Below are 27509 nucleotides of genomic sequence, written 5' to 3'. Positions count from 1 at the left end.
AGTCCTTTCAGTCTGTTTAGTTCAGTAATCACATTGAAGGAGTCGTAACCATGCGAGAGAGATTTCACCTAATCTTTGGTATTGCTTTGGCAATAGCACAATTTTTATTCTCAATGGGATTAAAAGAAGAAATGCAAGTTGACACAACGCCTGGTTCGTATTTTGACGTTCCTTTAGATCACAGAGATCGTTTTCATCTTTACTGGACAATAAACTACGTGGACAAAGAGGTCATTATGGAAGTCAGGGCACACCTAAATACAAATGACTGGATCGGAGTTGGATTTTCGGACCGAGGCAATATTTCCAATGCTGATCTTTGCATTTTTTGGGTGGATAGACAGGGTGATTCGCATTTTCAGGTGAGGCTTCATATAATTTTAAGTTACCAATGCGATAGAAAAAAAAACACTACATATTTGGAAGACACTGTAACCTTGATCTATTTTATTCTATTTAAACAGAGAATTGAGGCAGAATATCCTAACGCTGGTCTATTTGCAGTCTGTTTGAATAATAATTCTGAGGCAGAATATCTTAACGATGATAAATTTGTGTTCTTGCTCGAATAATGATTTAGAGGCAAAATATTCTAACGCTGATCTATTTGTATTCTGTTGAAATAAAGATTTCGAGGGAAAATATCTTAACACGGATCTACTTATATTTACTTTGAATAGAGGTTTTGAGGCAAAGATTTTTAACGTCGGCCTATTTGTATTTTACTTCATTATAGATTTTGTAGTAAAAATTCTTAACGTTGACTACTTTGTATTTTGCTCGTATTTCAATCATTTTCTATCGTATACGTAAATGTATATGCTGCTGAAATAACATGTTAACATGCTCCACTCTTCTGGGGTACTTTTTCGTAGCCCCCCCCCCCGCTAGTACAGCGGTATGTCTCCAGATTTACAATGCTAAAATCAGGGATTCGATTTCCCTCGGTGGGCTGGGCAGATAACCCGATGTGGCTTTGCTATAAAAACAAACAAACAAAGAAGCTTTTCCGTAAATAACTTATAGACAGTCTCAATGTTGATAACAGTATCATAATGACTATTTATTAAGCCTTTCACTGTTTTGAGTGTTAAAATTGATACTCGGGTGGTTGAACTTAACACGTTTGAATATAATATGTGATACTGAAAGCCAATATACTAAAAATGGATTTTATGGAAGAATACCGATTAGACTCTTTGACTGTTACTAAACGCAGAAAAAGAGTGTAATTTTCTCTTCAAACTATTACATAAACAAATATCGCGCAAGTGGCAATGATGGCCTAGTACTCTAGAATGTTGAACAATTATGACAATAATTTAAGATGCTCAAAACATAGCCAGAGTAAAAATACCTTCTTACGCCTGAGTGCCACATGTAATACTCAGGTTTTGTAAATAACACTGTCATGAGCATACTCTAATTACAAAATCTACAAAAATTTTAGTCCACATTATGTAGTTCATATAATAGGTCACACGCTCTATCATGAATTTGCGTCAACTAGCGAAAGGGTTAAAGCTTGAACACTCAGGATTTCTATGGTTTGTGTGCACCTCAGGTAATTATACAACGTTGACTTATTTTATTTTGAATGAAATTCTGAGGTAAAATTTCTTAACTCTAGCCTACCAGTCTGCCTAAGCACAAAATTGTAAGTAAAATCTCATGTCGCTGATCTGTATGTTATGGGTGGATAGTTAAGTTCTCATTACGGTAAAACGTATTCAAAGTTATCTCACTGCAATTCTAATTGGATAATCGATTATTAACGTCACTGGTTTAAAACTTAATTGTTTAAGTGGAAAGAAAACACTTTGAACACTTTAATGACACTTTTAACGTTATTTTCTGTTCCTTGTAAATCAATACGATTCCTTACATTAAACGGTCCGGGATGGCCAGGTGGGTTAAGGCGTTCGACTTGTAATCTGAGAGTCGCGGGTTCGAATCCCCGTCACATCAAATATGCTCGTCCTTTCAGCCGTGGAGGCGTTATAATGTCAATTCAACTATTCGTTGTTAAAAGAGTTGGCGGGGGTGGTGGTGAGTAGCTGCCTTCCCTCTAGTCTTACACTGCTAAATTATGGACGGCTAGCGCAGATAGCCCTTGTGTAGCTTTGCGCGAAATTCGAAAAACAAACAAACAATATATCTCTGGTGCGGTTTTTAAAAACTCATGGGGCAAAGTGGAACTATCTGAACCTTTTCGAACGACTGCATTTACCTGTCTGATATAACAGGGCTATCTGCGCTAGCTGTTCATAATTGTGAAGTGATAAATTAGGAAGAAGGATGCTAGTCAAGTAACTTTAAATGTTTGTTTCTAAATTTTGCATAAAGCTACACGAGGTCTGTCTTTTCTAGCCGTCCCTAATTTAGCAGCGTAAGACTAGGAGGAAGGAAGCTAGTCATCACCACTCACCATCAACTCTTGAACTACTCTTTTTACCAACGAATATTGGGAGTCATCGTAACATTATAACGCCCACACGGCTGAAAGGCGAGCACGTTAGGTAGAATGGGGATTCAAACCCCCGACCCTCAGTTTACGAGTTGAGCACCCATACGATGTGGCCATGCCGGGCCTAATTTTGAAGAATTATTACATTGGTGTGAGCGGTACTTTCAGTTAATGAATTAATGCATTCTAATCATTATTAGTTTTTGTGTTATGCCATTGCAAACTATTACTTATACAGATATATTAAATTAACTTCATTACTTGCGGAGTTAAGATTTAGCTCTGATCTGTGTAGGTAGCCTTCTTTGATCAGAAATTATTGATAATTGTTTGTTGTTGTTATTTTTTTAGATATTCTCATAAACAGATAGATTACAGGGAAGGCTACTAGCCAACAGCTTCCATTTGAAATCTTCGGCAATTATAATCAAACAATAGGATGTCACCATTTCTTTTACAGCGCACCAATAGCATCAGAGTGCGGTGGGCGACTTTTCACCAACAGATTATGGATCCTCAATGATTCACAATCTGGAATACTAACGATATGTCACATCTATATCAATATTGATAATTAAATGTTCTATTGTGTAAATTTTTCTCCTGCATTGGAGAACGCTAAAGGTTCTCTTTCATTGAAATGTTTCGTTCTTTCATTCTGCATTGTTTAACAATCTTGCTACACAAGCACATTCCCCCTAAAAGAACTATAATATAATTCTTCCTTTCCTGACACTATATTTTCTTAAGTTAACGATAAAAAATAGTACAGAGGCTGAACATCACGTCTATATTGCAACGTCTGGTCTTGATATGACTGACAATCATGTACCTGTAATAGTTTTTACACAAAAAGGTTCCGTCATAAGGCTCTTATGTCCAAATCACATCATTCTTCCCTGCATGCTTTCTATATTCCATCTAGTGTAAGAAGGTTTCCCAGTGCTTTTTTCGATAATCCCATCGTACAGAGATCCATTGTCTGACGACTGGACCAACATATCTTCGTACAGAACAGTATGAATACTCATTTCATTATCCGGCTGCTTAAAGTATGCTACGGCTGAAAAGATATATCATAGAAATAACTTGTGTATCTTTTCCAGATGAATAACTTTCTTGAATATATTGCGTCTTGTTTTCTGAGGCGCATAAAAATCCATTGTAGCTAACATTTGTCTTTATGGGTCTTTCACTTGTTACAGGACATCACTCTCTGCTTATCACATCAAGTAAAGTCATACATGTTACTGTAACCATAAAGATGCACATCAGTGTACACACGATAGATTGCTTAATGTTGAATTTCTCGCAAAGAAACACAAGGACTGTGTACGCTAGCTATCCCTAATTTAGTGGTGAAAGGCTAGAGTGAAAGTAGTTAGTCATCACTTCCAGTCGCCAATTCTTGGGATACTCAACGAATAGTGGGATTGACCGTCATCTTATAACGCCCCCACTGCTGAAAGGGCGAGCAGTATGTTTGGTGAAACGGAGATTCGAACCCGCTACCCTCAGACTGCGTGTGAAGCGCCCTCACCACATGGCCTTGCCAGGGTCACAAGAAAAGCTCAGCCAAGTACTTAATTCTGTGAAGAACTTTCCGCTACCCTAGCACAATCACTGACATTAGTACACACATTCATACAAGGAAGTACACTATACGAAATCAGAGGTTAGGCTAAAGTACTTGTATTATTTCATTTTAATGTATAACAAGGCTTAACGATATGATCTAAATAACAAAAGAAATTCCAGTATGCTTCCGCTTGTAATAAATTCTGCAGTTTTGTTTGTGCTTTTGTTCGTTGATTGCTCGTGAAAAAAACAATATATATTTACGCAGTAAGACATTATTAAGATCATATGTGAATATTTTATTATCCAATTAAAATTCCTTGTTAAATTATATAGATAATTAGTAAGCACAGCTAATAACATTATAATTAAATTTCATTATTTTGGAAGTTAATATGTAATTCTGAGAGAGTTATGAATGAAGCTAAATTATCCCCACCACTGACTGTACTTCATTATTTCTCATTTCAGACCCAACAGTGTATCGTAAACGTCCTACAACTGACAGTATGAATACGTAATATTGACCAAGATCACTCTTCGATCTTCGTCAAGTTGAAATCCAGCTGCGAGCGTTCGCATGGCGAACATTCTTTGAAGATTCTTTTCTCTGTATTGTGTGAGTTAACCACACGGGTCAATACGTTAAGAATGTCGCGGGTAAAAGCCCATTGAATAGTTCTTGTCGCCTCATAATGTGAATTATGGAGAAATCATGTGAGAACAATATTACAAATTTTTTTTTTTTTCTGATATGAGAACGAGCAGCAGTACTGTCTGTGAATTAATTATTCGGTGGATTTATAGCCAAATCGTTTTTTCTTTCAAAACGACAAAGCGCTATAATGGTTTCATTTCTCATAGCTATGATCTAAATCGCATGTTTTTTGCTCAGAATTCTTTATGGATATTAATATGTTTGGAACTATGTTCGTGTCTCTTTAGTATTTTCCTCATAATTTCAATTGCTCTGAATATCCATTTCAATTATTTAAATATATTATATGTTGCTCTTATTTATGATATACAAATTAATCCTTCGTATCAAGGAAAGCGTTTCTTGGCGTGTACTTTGTTGTCTTATCTCAACTTCAAAACGAGTTAGGGTGAGTTTTGGCTTTATGAGGAGGGATGTTATGGTCTATAGATACAAGGATCCTCTTTAAGACTACCGAACGTTCTTTCAGTGATTTTCAATTACATTACACGGCACAAATCTGGACATAGTCATCATGGCTACCTTGTAATCCACCAAACTATTATTAAATTCTTCATATAATCACGACCAGCAAAGGATGAGAGTTGAGAGTTTATGATGTGTTTTTTCAATAGCTTCTGACTATTGAATGTATTTTAGTGTGTTGTGTATGTACGTATATATATATATAATAAGAACATTCATTTCAATTACTGTTTGAAATCATCGAAATGTTTTGCTTTATTTGACCAGGATGTTTGGACAGATGAAGCTGGTTACATATCAGTTGACTACCACGATGACTGTCCCCTGATGGCACTGAGAAGAAGAGATCACATCACACACTTTGTCTTCAACCGTAGATTTGACACTTGTGATGTCCAGGACTACGTGATAGAGGTACCTTAAAGTGCTCTAGCAATGCTTTTGAAAATTAAAATACAAATTAATTTGGTTATTTATCTAAGTTTACAGAATTCGTGAAGAATTTAAGACAATATGTTGGCTAGCTTAATGACATCTGACCAAAACAGAGGCTCTGAAGGAAGAAGTGTTGTTGAAAATCTTACTTAACCATTTTAATCTAAGAGAAAAGTATTAAATAGTCAAAATTCATTTTGTTTATAATCTCCTAGTTATTTCTATCCAGCTTGCTCAGCTAGTATTAACCTTGATCTGTCGATTTACTTTTTTCTCTGATGTCACAAATAGAGAAAAAAAAGAAAGGAAAAATCGTTAAACCAAAAAATCCCAGACTTTCTCTCAAATATTTTGAAACGACCTCCGTACCATTTTTCACACATTGCATTATCACGGTATTATATAAAGCTACCTAACATTTTGTTTGTTAACTTGTGAGGCCCGGCATGGCCAAGCGTGTTAAGACGTGCGACTCGTAATCTGAGGGTCGCGGGTTCGCATCTCCATCGCGCGAAACATGCTCGCTCTATCAGCCGAGGGGGCGTTATAACGTAACGGTCAATCCCACTATTCTTGGGTAAAAGAGTAGCCCAAGAGTCGGCGGTGGGTAGTAATGACTAGCTGCCTTTTCTCTAGTCTTACACTGCTAAATTACGGATGGCTAGCACAGATAGCCCTCGAGTAGCTTTGTGCAAAATTCAAAACAAACAAATTGTTAACTTGTGATTAAATGACAATTAATAGATTTTCAGGTATGACGTTATTTTTAAATACCCAAAAATTCGATTGCAAAAAACAGTGGGAAATGTTTTCTCCATACTGTACTAAACTTGCAGAGTGGCTATCACATAAATAACACAACAATAATGGGAGGTGTATTCATTGCAATATCAAGATAGAGATAAAATAGCACACTTTCTTACAAGTCTCATATAAAATACAATTTAAATAAAAGAACTCTGCAGTAAAATATTCATTAATGAAGTTTTTGGCTAACATTTAATACCGAAACATATATTTTATATTCAAATTAAAACCATTTATCAGTCATTGTCAAGAACAAGGTCAGTATTTAATGATTAGAAAGAGTTAAAGCCTCACTATTAACAGGGAAAGATATGAAAGATGTTAGACTTCGTATGTGGTATATACATTATGTGTTACATTAAATTTTGAATTAATTTAAGTAGAATCTAATTGAGATATTTTAGATGAAATAACATAATACTTTTAATAAATAACTTATGTGAAAGTGAACTAGTGCCAGTTAGTGGGAGTTTTGTAAAAAAATCTATGTATTGAAAACGCTTACAGATAATATCGTTTAAAAGTCTATATAAGTTGAAACAGTTAGTTTTACGAAGTTGGAATGTTTATTTATTTATTTTAAGTTCCCCAGTCAGCAATGCAATTAAAAAGTAATTCAAACAGGAAGTCTGGTGAGTGAAATAGGAAAAAATGTTTTAAATATTTACATGTTTGTTTCCGGGTATTAGCAGAATACTGAAATAAGAACCTAAATGTTTTAGGATGGTACGACTCACGTGGTTTACGCAACAGGAAAAGGACCTTTGCGGAGATTGGAAGGGCTTCGTCTCACAAAAGAAGACCATGATTTCCAAAGAGTCCAGTTGTTAAAAACTTTAGATCCGCCACCAGTGCTACCCGAAAGCACCAAGATATTTTCGGTCACGAACGACAGAGTAAGCAATAGGTTAAGCGATCTCAATTCACTTCTTGTTTAGTATGCTAAACTTTAAAAGAAAGAAAAACCAAACTAAAAAGATCTTAAACTATTAGCATTTTTAATTATCTGTTTTTGCCTATTTGGTGATAGGCAAATTTAGTTTCATTTACTTCAAGTAATAGTTTTGGACGAAGCCTCGTATATAAAGTTTGTTATTCATGATACTGTAAACCATTAAACCATTTACTTTATATTATGTCTAACGCTGTTGATTGATTTGACTTCTTTCGAATTTTGCGCAAAACTACACAGAAGGCTAACTTCGCTGGTTGTCCCTAATGTAGCAGTGATAGACTAAAAGGTTACTCTTTTACCAATGAATAATAGGACTGATCGTTACATTATTAAGCCCAATGGCTGAAAAGGCGAGCATGTTTGGTATTGGGGATTCGAACCCGCGACTCACTCCTTGCGAGTCGGGTGACCTTTGACCAACAGGTCATGTCAAGTGTCAACGCTGGGGATTCGAATCCGCGACTCACTCCCTGCGAGTCGAGTGACCTCTGACCAACAGGTCATGTCAAGTGTCAACGTTGTTAAATTCATGTCTCTCCTACCTACATTGAATTGAATTGTTGTTTTTCAGTCTTTTCTTGCATAGCTAAACAAAAACTATCTGCGCATAGTTTAACTAATTCTGAGCTGATAGACTAGAGAAAGGACAACTAGTCAACAACACCTACTGCCAATATTTTTGCTACTCTTGTACGACCAAATAGCTCGATTTAACCGTCATTGTTATAGCACACTCACAGTTCCAGTCTGCGGAAAGCGTTTTTGTGGCCACCGGCTGAGAACCAAGAATTTTCGGATTCATATTCCTGGCAAGTTAAACGCTTAACTTTGTCCGACTCCCTTTATTTAAAACCCGAATCTTTATTTGCATCCGTATTAATTTATAACATCTATTTTATCCAAATATAACCCAAACCTTTATTACCCCATCTCCTTGTTAGCATCCGTATTTATTTATAACACCCATTTTCTCTAAACATAACCCAAACCTTTATTACCCCATTTTCTTGTTAGTATCCGTGCTTGTAACTTGCGTCCATTTTCTCTAAATATAACCCGAATCTTTATTATCTCATGTCCTTAGTAGCATCCGTTTTTTTCAGTATTACATCTATTAAGTAGATTCTTTAAATAGAATCCAAGTGGTCTTTACCCCTCTATTGTCTATTTGTAGACCTCGAGTTTTTTTCGCCTCCATTTAATTTAATTAACCTGACTGTGACAGGTGTTGTAATGTTACTTTATATTTTTTCTTATAGAGGAAACAAAGGTATAATATATTGATAACGTTTAAAGGAGTCAAATCAAAAGATAATGAAATCTTAGTTGTTACCACAATTTTAAGTTTTAATTGTTCACAGCCTACAATGAGTTTTGTAGATATTGGTGTTGATTGCGTCAAAATTATTTCCTTTTCGACAGGTTCAAGTGCCAGATTTGGAGACAACCTACTGGTGTAGCTTGCACAAGCTACCAGATGAATTTAATGATAAACACCACATGGTTAAGGTAGATATTCACGTATAGAATTATCTCACACACAATCTTTTTTCTATCTATGAATCTTGTGCTTTTATAAATGTGTTATAATGCTATATATTTATAATGACGTGACGTGTAAAACGTTCTGTATATCACGTTGTATTGATAAATTATATATTATTCTCTGCTGGGTTTGTTTGTTTTTGAATTTCGCGCAAAGCTACTCTAGGGCTATCTGCGCTAGCCGTCCCTAATTTAGCAATGTAAGACTAGAGGGAAGGCAGCTAGTCATCACCACTCACCGCCAACTCTTGGGCTACTCTTTTACCAACGAATAGTGGGATTGACTGTCACATTGCCTCCACGGCTAGGAGGACGATCATGTTTGGTGCGATTGGGATTCGAATCCGCGACCTTCAGATTACGAGTCGAACGCCTTAACAAGCTTGGTGATGACGGGCTTATATTATTCTCTTCATTGGAGTTCCATCGTTAATATTTCACTGGGTGTTATTATTAAAATTAAATACCTAGTCAGAGTAGAATTAAAGTGTACACGTTCATATACAAAATGAGCAAATTAAGAAAAAAGATTAAAAGTATATTTTGTAACTGTTTTACTTGTAGTTAAATGACGTGATGAGTGTTGAATATAGTCTGTTTTAAGACAATGAAATAAGATAACAGATCGCTGTTCTGGAATACTCAGAGTAATGAACACAACACAAGTATGAGTTTTAGTGTTAAGTAACGAGATGAACAGCAACTTCATACTAATAACTAGAATACGGTTCTGACTTACTCTTTATATATTCCTGACTCTATTCTTCTGGTTCACTTACTTACTCTTTATATATTCCTGACTCTATTATTCTGGTTCACTGACTTACTCTTTATATATTCCTGACTCTATTATTCTGGTTCACTGACTTATTCTTTATATATTCCTGACTCTATTATTCTGGTTCACTGACTTACTCTTTATATATTCCAGACTTTATTATTCTGGTTCACTGACTTACTCTTTATATATTCCAGACTTTATTATTCTGGTTCACTGACTTACTCTTTATATATTCCTGACTCTATTCTTCTGGTTCACTGACTTACTCTTTATATATTCCTCACTCTATTATTCTGGTTCACTGACTTACTCTTTATATATTCCTGACTCTATTCTTCTGGTTCACTGACTTACTCTTTATATATTTATGACTCTATTATTCTGGTTCACTGACTTACTCTTTATATATTCCTGACTCTATTCTTCTGGTTCACTGACTTACTCTTTATATATTCCTGACTCTATTCTTCTGGTTCACTGACTTACTCTTTATATATTCCTGACTCTATTATTCTGGTTCACTGACTTACTCTTTATATATTCCTGACTCTATTATTCTGGTTCACTGACTTACTCTTTATATATTCCTGACTCTATTATTCTGGTTCACTGACTTACTCTTTATATATTCCTGACTCTCTTCTTCTGGTTCACTGACTTACTCTTTATATATTCCTGACTCTATTATTCTGGTTCACTGACTTACTCTTTATATATTCCTGACTCTATTCTTCTGGTTCACTGACTTACTCTTTATATATTCCTGACTCTATTCTTCTGGTTCACTGACTTACTCTTTATATATTCCTGACTCTATTATTCTGGTTCACTGACTTACTCTTTATATATTTCTGACTCTATTATTCTGGTTCACTGACTTACTCTTTATATATTCCTGACTCTATTATTCTGGTTCACTGACTTACTCTTTATATATTCCTGACTCTATTCTTCTGGTTCACTGACTTACTCTTTATATATTTATGACTCTATTATTCTGGTTCACTGACTTACTTTTATATATTCCTGACTCTATTATTCTGGTTCACTGACTTACTTTTATATATTCCTGACTCTATTATTCTGGTTCACTGACTTACTCTTTATATATTCCTGACTCTATTATTCTGGTTCACTGACTTACTCTTTATATATTCCTGACTCTATTATTCTGGTTCACTGACTTACTCTTTATATATCCCTGACTCTATTATTCTGGTTCACTGACTTACTCTTTATATATTCCTGACTCTCTTCTTCTGGTTCACTGACTTACTCTTTATATATTCCTGACTCTATTATTCTGGTTCACTGACTTACTCTTTATATATTCCTGACTCTATTCTTCTGGTTCACTGACTTACTCTTTATTTATTTATGACTCTATTATTCTGGTTCACTGACTTACTCTTTATATATTCCTGACTCTATTCTTCTGGTTCACTGACTTACTCTTTATATATTTATGACTCTATTATTCTGGTTCACTGACTTACTCTTTATTTATTTATGACTCTATTATTCTGGTTCACTGACTTACTCTTTATACATTCCTGACTCTATTCTTCTGGTTCACTGACTTACTTTTTATTTATTTAATACATTATTATTTTGGTTCACTGACTTACTCTTTATTTATTTATGACTCTATTATTCTGGTTCACTAACTTACTCTTTATTTATTTATGACTCTATTCTTCTGGTTCACTGACTTACTCTTTATATATTCCTGACTCTATTCTTCTGGTTTCTTTGTACCATCTAATCCTTTTTCGTTAAACATATCCAATATCCTGACCATGTTCTGATGGAAAACCCATCCAACCCTTTTTCATTAAATGTGCCCAATAGTGTTACCCTATTTTGTCGGTTTCTTGGTAGTACCACAGTATTCTTCATTACCTATTTCCAATTTTAACACAGAGATTTTGAGAAACTGGATCACTCAATTCCGAAAATATATCAGCAACAAATGTGTGTGATACAAGGACAGTTTTACATTTTATAAATTTAATCAATATCCTCATAAATGAAGAAAGTACAGTCAGCTTTCCATTTATTAAACCAAAAGAAGAATTCTTTATGAAGTTGCCCCCGCTAGTACAGCGGTATGTATACGGATTTATAACGCTCAAATCAAGCGTTCGAGTCCCTTTGGTGGGCTCAGTAGATAGCCCCATGTGGCTTTGCTATAAGAAAACACACACACGCACCTTATGAAATTATTTAAAGACTATTTCTTCGGTCTATTACAATAAACTCATCACAATAAGATTACTGGATTTTATTTCAGCATGTTCCTTTTTGATAAGTTCTTAGCGTCAGGTGATTTTATTACCCCTAAGAGGAAATTTTATTAGATAATTAAAAAGCTTTGTTTCTTTTAAATTTCACGCACAGCCACACGAGGACTATGTGCACTAGCCGTTCTTAATTTAGTAGAGAAAGAAAAAAGGGAAGACAACTTGTCATTACCACGTACCGCCAACTCTTGGATTACTCTTTTACCAAAGAATAGCGGGATTGACTGTTACATTATAACACCCCCGTGGTTGAAAGGGTGAGCACGTTTGGTGGAACAGGAATTTAAACCCGTGATATCCAAATTGCGAGTTAAGCGCCCTAATCACCTGACCATACTGGACATAATAAAATCAAATCTATTTCCTATCTTATATATATATATATATCAGGAAAGTCAGATGTAAAGTTTACATGTAGGAATAGCTACTGCGGTGTTGTAATTGGTACAATAGTGATCACAGCATTGAACAGCATGCTAACGGGATATTATTTTTAACATGTTTAACAGAATACTGTGTGCCTATCTTCCAGTACGAAACGGACATTCAGCACGGCAACGAACCAGTGGTTCACCACATGGAGGTGTTTCACTGCGAAGTTCCCGACGACTTGGAACTACCTCACTGGAACGGCCCGTGTTTTGATAAGACTAAACCCGCCATATTGGAAACCTGTAAGCGAGTTCTTGCTGCGTGGGCTATGGGAGCACCGGTAATAGCTTGATTTGTTAGATATGTGAATACCTGAGGAACAGTACTATCTTCCAGATTCTTTCTCTTCAAAAAATAAGAAATAGAAAAATGGTTAGTTCGTTTAATGTTGCTGTTAACCTATTTATTCATGTATGATCCAACTTGTATCTTTACTATAGCCATTTTACTACCCGGAAGAAGCAGGGCTTCCCATTGGAGGCAATAACTTCTCTCATTTCCTCATGTTGGAAGTCCATTACAACAATCCTGAACTACGAGATGGTAAACACTGATTTATGTTTAATAGTAAAGTGTAGCTACTAACTGCGGTTCATCCATTTTTGTTTCTAAAGTAATTCTTATGCTGCATTTCCTAAGTGGAAATCAGATTTGTTTGTTTTGGAATTTCGCGCAAAGCTACTCGAGAGCTATCTGCGCTAACCGTCCCTTATTTAGCAGTGTAAGACTAGAGGGAAGGCAGCTAATCATCACCACCCACCACCAATTCTGGGGCTACTCTTTTACCAAAGAATAGAAGGATTGACCTTCACATTAAAACGTCCCGACGGCTGAAAGGGCGAGCATGTTTGGTGTGAGGGGGATTCGAACCCGCGACCCTCGGATTACTAGTCGAGTGCCATAGCCACATGGCCATGCCGAGCCACTACTAATAGATAATAATGTCCTTCGCACCAAACATGCTCGCCCTTTCAGCCGCGTGAGCATTAAAATATGACGGTCAGTCCCATTATTGTTGGTAAAAGAGTACCCCAAGGATTGTCACTGTGTGCTGATGACTAGCTGCCTTCCCTCTAGTCTAACACTGCTAAATTAGGGACGGCTAGTGCAGATAGCTTTCGTGTATCTTTTCCCGAAACTCAAAAACAAACAAATTGTACGTCTGACAGAAGAAAGGTGAAACAATACATATCACCTACCATGAAGCATGGGAGAGGCAGTGTGATGGCTTGGGTGTGTTTTCTGTAGAAACAGAAGGAGGTATTTGTAAGATAGGTGGAATAATGGACCAGTATAGGCACCGTCAGATACTAAGCTGTCACTTTTCCAACTTATCAAGAAATTAGTTAGCTAATAAATAAGCTGCTGGAGTCATTCAAATAATGCAATGGCCCCACATAACCGCGATCTCAACCGAGTTGAGGAGGTCTGACATTTGATAGATCAAAAACTAAACAAATCAAAATTTACTTCAAAATGAACTTTATGGTAGTGTATTAAAGGGACACTGATTAATTATCTTGCAACAATGCTTGAAAGACTGTCGTTATTAAAGCAAAAGGATGATACACAAAATATTAACTGCTTACTGAACTGAAATGCATCCGCTGAGACAATTTTGTACTAAATTTAAAGATTAATAAAATGTTGATGTTTAACCTGTGATTTACCTTCCATTCTGCTTTTAAAGTGGTCTAAAATTTAGTTTTACCTTTGTCTTAACACTTTTGAACAGTATTGTACATACAAGATGCGTTATTAGGAATTTCACAAAGCTTTTATAAATCGAACCAAATCTTCAACTTAATTATAACGTCTTATTTTTGTTTTCCTTTGTAGACTGGGTAGACAGCTCAGGTATGCGCCTCTTCTATACAAACGAACTACGCCCTCATGATGCTGGAATATTAGAAGTAGGCCTAGAATACACCGACAAAATGGCGATTCCTCCAAAGCAAAAAGTTTTCGAATTAAACGGCTACTGCGTAGCAGAATGCACGAGAACGGTAATGCTTTGATCACCTTAAATATTTTCAAAAATTTAAATATATTATGTATTTGTAAAGAATCACTAGAACTTTTTTTTTTTTCTGGGAAATTAACAGAATCTCTTTCAAGGCATTGTTTTGTGCATTCCTCAAAAATAACATATGCAAAGTATTCTTTTTTTTCTGATTCTATAAAATATTTGACTTCCTGATAATATTAATAAGTGAAAGTATAATTAAAATGAACAAAGTGTCATTGAATTATAATTTGATATTCTGTTCTTTAAAAAGATAAAGAAGAGTTGGAATGACACCTGGTTTTTTTTAACGAGAACTAGCAGAATTAAGGAATTATTTAAGAATTAAACATTTTTCACAAGAATTGGAATAACAAACTGTTTTATCAAGTTTTATATTTTTTCGGTAATCATTAAAAATGCAGGTTAGGGTTTGAAAGTAATAGATGGGATTCTATCTGGATGTTAACAGATAATAAAGTAGGTTAACAAATAATCTTAATGTAATGTGTTATGTTAATTATTCTGAAACTATAGCACGTAGAATAATTTACCCTTTAGGGTCTTCCTCCAGAGGGAATCACGATCTTTGCTTCTCAGCTTCACACTCACCTAACGGGCACAAGAGTATTCACTAAACACTCACGAGGAGGAGTCGAACTTCCAGAACTGAATCGGGATAACCATTATAGCACTCACTTCCAAGAAATTCGTTTTCTGAAGCAACGAGTGCAACTTTTCCCGGTAATTTTTTTTTCAATGTTGTGAACAGGAGTAACGTTTTCTCCTGTTTTGATTTTTCTAGTCATTCTTGCAGTAACATTTGATTAACGTTTACGAAATATGTATAGTTTATTGCTAAGCCAGTAAAGACACTGACTGATTTAATGAGAAATATAATTATTTCACATATCCAATAGTGCTGCATTTGCCTTCCTTGTTGACAAATCCCCTAAACAACAACGACAAAAACATCTTCAAAGGAAGATGTTGCGTAAATGTTGTTCTAACTGACATAACCTTTGGTAAACGAAGTAACAATAACATAAAAACATAAGTCAGCAGTTTGTGACACACAATTTTCAAAGATATGAATTTAATTTAGACAACTCTGAGTTTATGAAAATCATTTGTGTTTTTTGCTTTCTTTTAATTCATGAAACAAAAACAAAGAATGTCTCAACTAAAACAGTATTTTACCTTCTTCGTCATTTTAGTGGAAGGAAGACAAGCCTACTTTTTGGTTTGTGTTCCATATGAAATATTAAAATAATAGCCCATATGGCATAATAAATCCTACTGGATTATGCAGTTAAGCGATGAATTTGAAAAAGTACCTCAAAGCATGAAATGGAATGAATATATTAATTTTTATTTATTCTGCGCACGCGCGCGCGTGTGCAACATTTTTCATAAATGTGATTCCATTCAAATTTCTGTTTAGGCTCGAATATGAAGAAGCTAATCAATAAGTAAACTTAATCGTTTGTAAGACAAACGGCAAATCTTTGTTGTAGAAACAAACAAAACAACTTCCCCCTTTTCAACTCTGTTACACCCTAAGTGCACTGGGTGTTAATTCTTTACACCCTTGTTTGGTTTGTTTTAAATTTCGCGCAAAGCTACTTGATGGCTATCTGCGCTAGCCGTTCCTAATTTAGCAGTGTAAGACTAGAGGAAAGGCAGCTAGTCATCACCACCCACCGCCAACTCTTGGGCTACTCTTTTATCAGCGAATAGTGGGATTGACCGTCGCATTATGAAGCCCCCACGGCTGAAAGGGCCAGCAGGTTTGGTGTGACGGGAATTCAAACCCACGATCCTCGGATTATGAGTCGAACGCTTTAACCCACTTGGCCATGTGGGGCTCACGTTGGTAGAGACAAATTATTTTTATTTGATAATTTTCATTGTTGTTGATCTGAATTAGTGCGTTCTGGATTTTTTTTTTATCGGAACTTGTACACTCGTTTTTACTGTCCGTGTTGACTAATATCTGATTTCCTTAAAATGGTCATACAAATGTTTGTGGAAAAGTATACATTTGAACCTCGCAAAATATTGAAATTTGAGGTGGCGAATATTGCTTATAGAAAAGACGTATCACATTTGTTTGCAGTTTTGTATTAGTGTCGTTCAGAAATATAAAGGGTTTGTTTTGTTTTGAATTTTGCGCAAAGCTACACGAAGGCTCTTTGCGCTAGCCGTCCCTAATTTAGCAGTGTCAGACTAGAAGAAAGGCAGCTAGTCATCAGAACCTACTGTCAACTCTTGGGCTACTCTTTTACCAACAAATAGTGGGATTGACCATCACATTATATTGTTCTCACGGAAGAAAGGGCGAGCATGTTTTGTGTAACGGGGATTCGAACCCTCGACCCTCAGATTACGAGTCGAACGCCTTAATCCCCTGGTCATTTCAGGCGAGAATATAAAATGAAAGTTTGAACCGCTTACTTCACGTTTACAAACACAAAGAACTAATTAAATTAACAAGCAAAAAGAAATTGCGATGAAGATTAATAGACGACATCGTTTGGTTTTCATTTATCGATGTATTCCTGAAAAGTTGAATAAAGGGGTAATAAATGAAAATTACTTAACCAAAAATTCTTGTTTCAACTTCATACTATATATATTAGAAAGTGCATGTGCCACTGAATCACTATGACTTATTGTTGTCGTTGAGGTCGATTTTACTTGTTTGTTTGTTTTTTTCTGTCGGAATTTTTCATTTGAACAACTTGAGACTTTACTTTCTTTGACTCATTTCTTTAGGGTGACGCTTTGATAACAACTTGCCGTTACACCACTGTTGATCGTGAAAAGATAACATTGGTAAGTGTAAATAATAGGAGACTGTATGTAAACCCTAATCATACATTTATTAAATTTCCGAAATCTGGTTGTTTTAACTTAATCACAAAGCTACACAATGGGGTATCTGTACTCAGCCCATCTCAGGTATCCAAACCCGGTTTGTAGCGTTGTCAGTCCACAGACATAGAGTTGAGTCACTCGGGGGCCCGAAAGCTGGATCGATCTTTCAATATTATTAAATGGTATAAAATTATAAATACCAAATCGTTAAAAAACGCTCTTCAAATGCATTTTGGCATTTCTTAATTATACCAAATTAATATGGGAGTCCACCATTGTTGGTTGATAAAAACAACATGGTTAAATGTTGAGAGCGAAAATAAATTAATCTGCCAAAAAAATTTTTTTTCTAATACCTTCCTCTCCCAACAGATGTCAGGCCTTTTTGTAGGAATTTTTAATACATATTGTAATTATCTTTTATATCGTTTTAACTCTCCCGATCTTCTGACGCGTCGTTCGATGCTCAAAATGCATGTCCATACTCATTAAATATGGTTTATCTTAATTACCATAAGGCTTACTTCCTCATTGCTCGCCATGTTAAACAAACATACTTTAGAAAGTTATTGCTGTTAAAATACCTCATACCACAGGATCGTTTTAAACATAATTCATGGCAATGTTTATATTGCATATTTTAAATTACCTAGAGATATCGCACGAACAGACTCTCTTTTATATCATATCTTGTGTTTTATCGTTTTTTTAGGAAATCAAAGAACCTTTTTGTTTTTTTAAATTTGTATCTATTTACTACTAGTATATTTTTCGCGCTTATTAATTTATTTGTATTGATTGCTTTTTGTTGTTAAGCACAAAGATATACAACGGACTGTCTATATTATGCTTATCACGAGAGTCGAAACCCGGTTGTTAGTGTTATAAGCTTTAAGACTTAATGTTGGATCACTGGTTTTGTTTTTTTATTCTAAAGTTATTATCAGTAGAATAATTTCTCATTTAGATTAACCGGTAGACGTTAAGATGTTTTTTAATAGCTAATAAATGGGTTTATCTTATGAAATAAAGACCCATCAAGTGAAGACAAAAGCTGTTTACAGAGAAAACAATTTTGTTACCAAGCGTGACATTTTATCTAAATTACAATTACATCGGAAACTCCATAATCGTAGTTGATAGTTGATGAAATATTTTATAATATCAGGGTATAATTCTGGTTTAGATTTTACAAATACGTTGTTATATACATTATGGTGTAAGTTATGTCTAATTGCTACAGGTCTGGGATTGACAGTACAAAAGTATGAAAAACCTGAAGAAAACGCGTCTGAACCAGGCATAGCCATGTAGATTTACTTGAAAATGTTCTTTTATTATTATTTTATTTTATAGAGTGCAATAGCTGTAATTGAACCATACTTATTCCACAAGAGTTTTTTGTATAATATAGAAGAAAAAAAAGTCCATGTATGATATTCTGACCCACAGGGAGGGTTTGCCATCAGTGACGAAATGTGTGTCAACTATATGCACTACTTTCCTAAGACTAACTTGGAAGTGTGTAAGAGTTCCATTGACAGTCAAGCTTTAAATGCATTCTTCGGTTATATGAACGAGTAAGTTTCAAAGGAAATTTCTAAAGAGAATACAAAAAAGAAGTTTTAAAATAACTTTTAAATCAGTTTTATTTTGTTTGGTGTTGATACTTTCTGTACAAGAAAGGGTTGAGTAAATTATTTTAAAACGATTTTGGAGCTTCACCACGTAGTTGCAACCCATGTCGCCACGTTTGACGATCTGCATCTTGAGAATAGCTCTGCAGTGTAGCTCTACTGCAAAAAAAAAACTTCGTCATAAGAAGCTTGTCACGTCCAAAGCACACCTCTCCTCACCGAAGTTCTTCAATAATCGGTTTAGCGCATGAGAAAAACGGTTTTCCAATACAACAGTCGAATTTCACAGAAATCCAAAGACGCTGCTTCCGGCAACTTGATCGGTATGCCTTCGCATATAATAGCATGGATAAACATCCCGGTTTCCAGCTGCTTTAAGTGGAAGATATGAATGGAAGCCTTTATTTTGGTAAAAACCGTATCTTGTTGGTTTTAATTTCAGACCTTCATTTTGATTCTGTTTAGCAGAGTTACCTTGGACAGTAGACAGGCTATTGTCACTGACCTACGGCTATTGCCACTGACCTCTGTACGTCTAGGTTCTCATGTATTAGAAAACGTCACAACTCGCTCATCACAGCTGGCATACGACTCATTGTATGTACGTTTTCTTCTAAATGTTACTAGTGCCCCAAAGTGATTTACCTTTCTTTGTTTGCAAATGACATTAAGTAACAGGGATATTCATATACTGGAAATTATAAATCTCCTATCTAAACATATCCTTGTAATTTGATTCTATGGATATTTTGCAATCAGTTTTCGGTGGCACCACATTACTTACAACCATCAAATAGTGCAATGTAGTTATGATACATTCAATTTCATCACAACTTTATACCACCTACGGTTGTCACATGAGTTACTGATCTCCATGTTCAAATCGTTGTGATATAAGGTACTCAACCTTTGATGTAATCACAATTATTAATAAAATATTCCATACATTTCGTAATTAAACTTAGAATAAATATTATAATTAATAAAATAAAAGATTTTGTGCACAAATGGAAAAGTTCACATTTTAATTTTTTGATGTTCATATTTACGTATGACTTACATTAGATGGTCTAAAATAAAATCTAGGTCGTCGATAACATGTTAACCCATAAATCTACATTCATTTTGATTTTGTGTGACCTTTGTATGCAATTTTAATAGAAATATTATAAAATTTTAATGTGTTATTGTTCTGTAAACATATTAACATTCTGGTTAAAATAGATTCATTGTATGTTTCATGTTATTGAGTATTTTAAACATTTTTCCCACATGTTATCATACACAATCGAGACATTTTTTTAGTATTTCTGATTCCAGGTTTATAAACAAAACTACAGTTCCATATTTACTTTGACTTTCTTTGAAATAAGTTAAGTTATGAGTATGATTGGTAAGATTGCTACTGCTATTTCTAAGGGCGTAGTTTAATAAGATTTATTTATGTATTATTAACCTAGAAGTATATTACGTGTTGGGCGATTTATTTATGTATAGTTAATTTAGAAGTATATTACGTGTTGGGCTCATTTTCAATAAAGTATACAATAAATTAACAAAATATAAAAATTTCTTAACTTTATCTTGTTTCCGGTCGTGGAAGGGTTAAAATAGTATTATAACGGGTTAAGTGCCTCACTTAGCCTAAAGAGAAATAATATTTTACATTTAAATTACTGTTTATGAAGGATGTATGAAAACTTCAGTGGTATATGGAGCTACTTTTGGAAAACTGTTAGCTAGAATGATGTAAGGTATTATTGTATGTTATAAAAATATTGATGCTAAGACATATATTGATTTGACACGATATTAGGTACCACGATGAGGCCACAGCCCTCGACAGAAGTGTGCATGAAAACTACCATGCTATACATTGGAGCCAACACAACGCCGACTTTCTCAACAGGCTATATCAAAGTGCTCCTATATCTATGCAGTGTAATCAATCGTCTGGTGATAGATTTCCTGTAGGTGGCTAAAAACCATATATATTTGTAGTTAAGAACGAAGTCTTTAAACTTTGTATCGAGGTTTTCATTTTTATCGTTTTTAGTTATGCATTATTATATTTTGTTTTCCACGAGACCTTTTAACTGCAATTCACGTGTTTTCCAGGCACAGGCTAGTGTTTAAAGTACCCAGTGGGTACTGTTGATTATCTGATCTCCGTCTTGTCTATTGTGCCAGTTCAAAATTTCAGAAAGCCCGGCATGGCCAGGTGGTTAAGATACTCGACTCATAATCTGAGGGTCGCGGGTTCGAATCCCCATCACACCAAACATGCTCGCCCTTTCAGCCGTGGGGGCGTTATAATGTGATCATCAATCCCACTATTTGTTGATGGTGGTAGGTGGTGACGACTAGCTGCCGCCCATCTACTCTTACACTGCAAAATTAGGGACGGCAGGCGCAGATAACCCTCGTGTAGCTTTGCGCAAAATTAAAAAACAAATAAAAATATCAAAATTACAGACTGTAACGCAGAAATAATCGTGTCAAAGAATTAAAGAAAGCGTCCTTTAAAATATTCCATGAGAGATTAATCGTTTATTTGAAATATTGGTGCAAAGCTACATACTGGCCATTTGCATTAATCCCCAGCCCACGATTTTGAAATGTCGTAAAGGGAGACAACTAGATAAAAGTACTTACCACAAAATCTTATCGAATAGTGGAATTTGACCGTCACTCTTATAATACGCTAAATGTCTCAAACTGCGTCAGCCCCCTCCAAGTGGCAAAGTGGTATGTCTAAGGACTTACACACTAAAAACTGGATTTCGATACCCGTGATGGGCAGAGCACATATAGCCCATTGTGTAGCTTTGTGCTCAACTCTAAACAAACAAACTGCATCAACGCTTTTACGTCAAGAAAGCGTGCACCACGGTCTTTTCGATTTACAGACCACATCAGGCCTTGTTTAGTTGTGTGTAAAATTTCTCCTTATAATAACAAACGCTATTTTTTCTTTACGTCTTTTAAGTTCAAATAACTACTTATTCGAAGCTTTAGTATTTATATTTCCATAATTTCTCTCAAGTTTATATCAATATTTTTCTTGCTTTATAAACCTTAAAATTACCTGTTGTTTTATTTTCTTATATTTCACGTGAGTTTTAGCTTGACAAATGATATCAGATCGTTAGAAATATTCATTTTTACTGTCAATTTACTGTAGAATTCTCTTTATAGAGACTTTTGAAGACATCATGGGATAATTCAATTTTTAAATGATTCTTTGATCTACATAAAAGTCTGTTCGTAACTATTTAATGCAATTTACTGGAACTAAAATACTGGCCTTGCATTTTTAATGTGCTTTCATTTCCTTACTTTAAAGTTACTGTTGTATACGTTATCTACTTTACAATATGTTTTCTAGGGTTACTGGAACGGTGTCCCAATAACAGAAATTCTGTATTCTCTTCCTTCAACTCCCAGTTCCTGTGTCGAAAAGGGCGGGAAAGAAGGTATTCTTTCTGAAGTTTAGTATGTTTAATGTTTGATTTCCTTAACAATGACATCGTAAAACACTTGAACATGAAGATTTTCTGTAAACCAATAAAGTTATAATGTAATAAAAAGTGATAATAAATCAAACTTCGTTGTGAATAAGACGAACTTTTTGAAGTTGTGTTTTTTCAAAACAAATAAAAACGGCATTACAAGTTATCTTTATCTCTTTCCTGTACATATATTGTTTTGAATTTCGCACAAAGCTACTCGAGGGCTATCTGTGCTTGCCGTCCCTAATTTAGCAGTGTAAGACTAGAGGGAAGGCAGCTAGATATCACCACCCACCGCCAGCTCTTGGGCTACTCTTTTACCAACGAATAGTGGGATTTACCGCCACTTTATAGTGCCGCCACGGCTGAAAGGGCGAGCATGTTTGGTGTGACAGGGATTCGAACCCTCGACCCTCAGATTACGAGTCGAATACCTTAACCACGTGGCCATATTGGGTCTTTATACATATATGAATAAAAAAAAACGTATAAGAATAATATTCGGTTTCAGTCCAGGAGAACTGTTAACATGTTTTCATTTTAAAACGTTATTCAGAGTAGATTAGGGCCGGCATGGCCATGTGATTAAGGCACTCGACTTGTAATCCGAGGGTCGCGGGTTCAAATTCTCATTACACCAAACGTGCTCGCCCTTTCAGTTTTATAATGGGGCGTTATAATGTGACGGTCAATCCCACTATTCGTTGGTAAAAGAGTAGCCCAAGAGTTGGCGGTGGGTGGTGGTGACTAGCTACCTTCCCTCTAGTCTTACACTGCTAAATTAGGAACGGCTAACACAGATAGCCCTCGAGTAGCTTTGTGCGAAATTCAAAAACAAAACAAACAGAATTGGCCATGTTAGGATCGCGTGACATTTTACATTCTCTCGTGAATGCTAGCCTCTTTAATTACCTCTTTCTTCGTGTGTAGCTGACTTTTTTTTCTTTAATAACTAATTTTTAGTTGAAATTCCATCAAAATGAGAACATCTACCTTCCTGATTAATTTCCCTAATTACAAGGACAAGTTTCGCCTGGGCAAGAATAAAGGATCATTAAAACAAAATCATTTTGATTTAATTCTGATTAGGGACTGAAGAAGGTGATTAATGTTTGTTGATTATTATAGATTATTTTATTAAGTGGGTTAAGTATTTTATTTATGCATGCTAGAACAATCCATTGCTTAATAATCAGGTAAACAAGAGGTGATCCAAGTTGGAACACCTGAAGTAACAAACGTGAACCAACAGACTAATTTAAATGATTGGTTACTTTCTGAGTTCTGCAATAAGTTGAGCGTGTTTAAGATGTATATTTATTGTATCACCTCCAGTCTGGTGGTTTAGTAGAGTTGATGTATGGTCCATATCTTAGAGGAAATGTACCACAGTGTATACAATAATATACGCAGTGTTTCTGGCCTGTATTAGTTGAAGTGCATGAATTTGCATGCTATCAAAAAGGAAATATTGTAATCTAGGAAAATAGATATCAAGCAATGAAGGAAAAAAAAACCATCATGAATCTGGTACGGCCCTGGTACATACCAGAAGCAAATTTGTCCTAATAAGATTAACCTTCATCTTATCCTCTGAGAACTCAGTCCCTCAAGCTATGCACTACATCACTCATGTTATGTTTATGAACACATTGACCATTTCCATCAGTCAAATATATTGTTCTAACCAAAAAATGAGAAATTAAGAGTGATTAGTCACAAAATAGTAATATCACTTTTTCATTTTGTTTGGACTTGGCTAATGAGGAAAAAAATATCCTAAACATATTTATTTGACAGTCTGAGAAGGAGTCAGATGAGGAAATGCTAGTGAAGGAGACAGTTCTGATGATCAGTTCATGCTGATTGATATAGTTGAGATTTAAGCAGTTAGGATGAAAGTAGCAGTCTTTACATCTAAACTTCCAAGCAGTGTTTTGTGCTAGATTGTTTATAGAATATAGAATGATGACTGTTGCATCATTAAACAATTAGAGCAGCTGATCTTTGTAGATATAAATCCTAGAATATTAACACTTCATATGATTGGATATAATTGTTAGTAGTCCAAAAATTAAACTAAGCATTGTGACCTTTATACAATATTTGAAAGATCTATTTTTACTCTTCTATAATTAATTGGAGTGCATCTATATTTGGGCATATTTTTGTAATCTTTTTGAATTTCTATGCAGTTTCCACATGTACTTACAATCGTTTTGGAAGAATGTTACAAGAATACACATGTATAATACGCCATTTACAAAGATGAAAATTAAACGCTCAAAACGTTGTTCTTAAGTCTCAAGAGAGTTGTATGTTTCACTGTATAGACTTCTAGGAAGGATGCTTCTTTATCTCAAGCTAGCACGTATGTTTCTTTCTATAGACTTCTAGGAAGGATGCTTCTTTATCTCAAGCTAGCACGTATGTTTCTCTCTATAGACTTCTAGGAAGGATGCTTCTTTATCTCAAGCTAGCACGTATGTTTCTCTGTATAGACTTCTAGGAAGGATGCTTCTTTATCTCAAGCTAGCACGTATGTTTCTCTGTATAGACTTCTAGGAAGGATGCTTCTTTATCTCAAGCTAGCACGTATGTTTCTCTGTGTAGACTTCTGGGAAGGATGCTTCTTTATCTCAAGCTAGCACGTATGTTTCTCTATAGACTTCTAGGAAGGATGCTTCTTTATCTCAAGCTAGCACGTATGTTTCTCTGTATAGACTTCTAGGAAGGATGCTTTTTCATTTCAAGCTAGCATGTATGTTTCTCTGTATAGACTTCTGAGAAGGATGCCTCTTTATCTCAAGCTAGCATCTAGCATGTATGTTTCTCTAATAGATTTCTAGGAAGGATGCCTCTTTATGTCAAGCTAGCATGTATGCTTCTCTGTATAAACTTCTACGAATCATGCCTCATTATCTCAAGCTAGCATGTATGTCTCTTCAGAGACTTCTATAATGGAAGCCTCTTTAAACAGGTGATAAACCTGAACAAATTAGCTTTGGATCGTTTGAATTTGATGAAGATTAGTGGTTTGGTTGAAGTACACAACCTAAAGATTATGGGATATCGCACTCAAAATTTGGTCTGTCAATAAAAGTGGAACATTTACAATTTCTCATTGTTTTGGGCTTCTAAAGCTTTCAGTTCTTGTTGCAGCTCTGGTATCAAGCTCTTGTTCATGCCTCACTTCTAACAGGTAGATGCTGGTAAGTTATTTCAACAAAAACTCGGTATTGTAAATAAAGACTGCATTCACTCAGATTTACTTGTTTTTCCTTTGCTACTTCAATCTGATTTATTCTTTTCATAGAGCCTGGAATCTGCATTTGTTAGATACTTTAGACTTCTCTGTTAGACACCAGTGCAAATGAATACCATACGTACTTTCTGAGCTATTGAACAGTTTTCAACAGTGCTATATTTTGTTTTGCAATAGTCACTCAAACTTTCTGTGTGTTTAGTAGTGAAGTATCTGTGGAGCAGACAAACCAACCTATATGTACAGCTAGAAACACCTATATAATTTTTTTTAATTGATAGAACTAAAGATGATTGCCAGTTTTTCTAATGCATCTGAATACTGAAAGGCTATGTTATTGATATACATATATGATTTTATAGCATTATATATGTGTGTGTGTGTGTAGTATTCCATATGTATACAAACATTAGAGTCATCAATGAGTGTTTTATTAAATATGTGAATCAATTGTAAGAGAACATAACCATCAGACAGCATATCAATATGATAAAGAATTTGATACAAATGTTAAGGATGAACATATATGAAGTGAATTGTAAAAAACTGGGTCTTCAAACATCATTCAAGGATACATTGTAACCGATAGTTTCATTGATGTTGTGAAAAAATAGTTTAATTTGCAAAATATTTTGCAGGTAGTGCAGTTTCTCACTGAAGAGCTCAAAGTAATGATGGCTCACACTGGAGTAGAGAAGAAACATAACTTAGCTATTGATTTTGGTATTTTGTAGAGAATATTTCTGCTTGAGTTGAGTCGAAATGTTCATGTGTGGGTAAAAATATATAGAAGAGAAATATACTGAAGGTAGCCAATGTATCATACCAAAATCAAACTTGGAGTATCCGTTGTCTTACTTAATTTGATATGTTAAATCATGCAGATTAAGGGATTTCACAAGTATATAAGCATGGGAACCTTTACAGGGTGTAGGGGAGACATTTGATCAAGGTAATAGTATTATAATTGTGTTGGTACCATTACAAAATTCAAATCAATGCTTCAATCTGAACTTCTGACCAATCAAAGTTGAAGTTTACTAAGCATTTTCATTTTGAGCTTTTATTTTGTAAAATCAAATTACTGATTCTTTTAGTTATGTTGTCTTCAAACAGACTTGCTAAAAGTTTTTCACCCGTTCATTACTTTCCTTAACTTACCTGTACAATTATTATAAAAGACTGTAGTTTGTTCATAGGTAAAATTGTAGATAACTACTAGACGTCTCTCAGCTGATTGCATCTGATGTTTTGCTTGCTCTTTTTCTGACTTATCAATAAATAAATATTGGTTTTATTTTGCTTAACATTGTTTTCTTCCTGTTATTTGAAGTTGTTTCACAAAAGGAAATACCACACCAGATTGTGTGGTACTCAATACGACTCCAATTCTCCCTCTCTACCTATATTATTTTTAATGCCACATTTGTATTCACAGCCATATCACAAATGGCACCGAGTATTTAAAAGTTGAGCTTAATCCTAAATGATAAACTCAGGCAAGGATGTGACATACATTTTGATGACAATCAGAAATTAGCATTAATAACAAACATTCTTCTTGATGTTGCTCTACGAGTGCCATAATGATTATTGTTCTTTCAATCAATATATAATCCATACACTTAGTTCAATGAAACCTTTTCAGCAAACGAGTTATCCTTTCCTTGTCACAGTGTTTATTTGGCACAAATTTACTCCAAACGTAGTTTGACATGCTCACG

The 27509-nt window shown here is 34.9% G+C and overlaps 1 protein-coding gene across 1 annotated transcript; it reads left to right on the top strand.

Annotated features, from left to right (window-relative positions):
• Positions 1-22613, top strand: Tbh (Tyramine beta hydroxylase). Its single transcript, XM_076503833.1, has 12 exons — positions 1-362; positions 5496-5642; positions 7193-7366; positions 8848-8934; positions 12587-12766; positions 12927-13029; positions 14326-14492; positions 15053-15235; positions 17270-17329; positions 18824-18951; positions 20825-20978; positions 22397-22613. The coding sequence occupies exons 1-12, from the start codon at positions 51-53 to the stop codon at positions 22502-22504; spliced, it is 1803 nt and encodes a 600-aa protein (XP_076359948.1). The 5' UTR covers positions 1-50; the 3' UTR covers positions 22505-22613.
• The last annotated feature ends 4896 nt before the right edge of the window (positions 22614-27509 follow it).

Source organism: Tachypleus tridentatus, chromosome 6 (assembly GCF_004210375.1).
Source record: "Tachypleus tridentatus isolate NWPU-2018 chromosome 6, ASM421037v1, whole genome shotgun sequence".
NCBI lineage: Eukaryota > Metazoa > Arthropoda > Merostomata > Xiphosura > Limulidae > Tachypleus > Tachypleus tridentatus.
The sequence above is the reverse complement of the archived record's forward strand: the minus strand, read 5'-3'. Positions and strand labels throughout refer to the sequence as shown.

Excerpts from the sequence above, each read along its gene's own strand:
- Tbh (XM_076503833.1), top strand. The coding sequence starts at position 51 with ATGCGAGAGAGATTTCACCTAATCTTTGGTATTGCTTTGGCAATAGCA. Across the intron at positions 14,493-15,052 it reads TAGCAGAATGCACGAGAACG|GGTCTTCCTCCAGAGGGAAT; the intron begins GTAATGCTTTGA and ends TTTACCCTTTAG. Across the intron at positions 15,236-17,269 it reads AACGAGTGCAACTTTTCCCG|GGTGACGCTTTGATAACAAC; the intron begins GTAATTTTTTTT and ends TCATTTCTTTAG.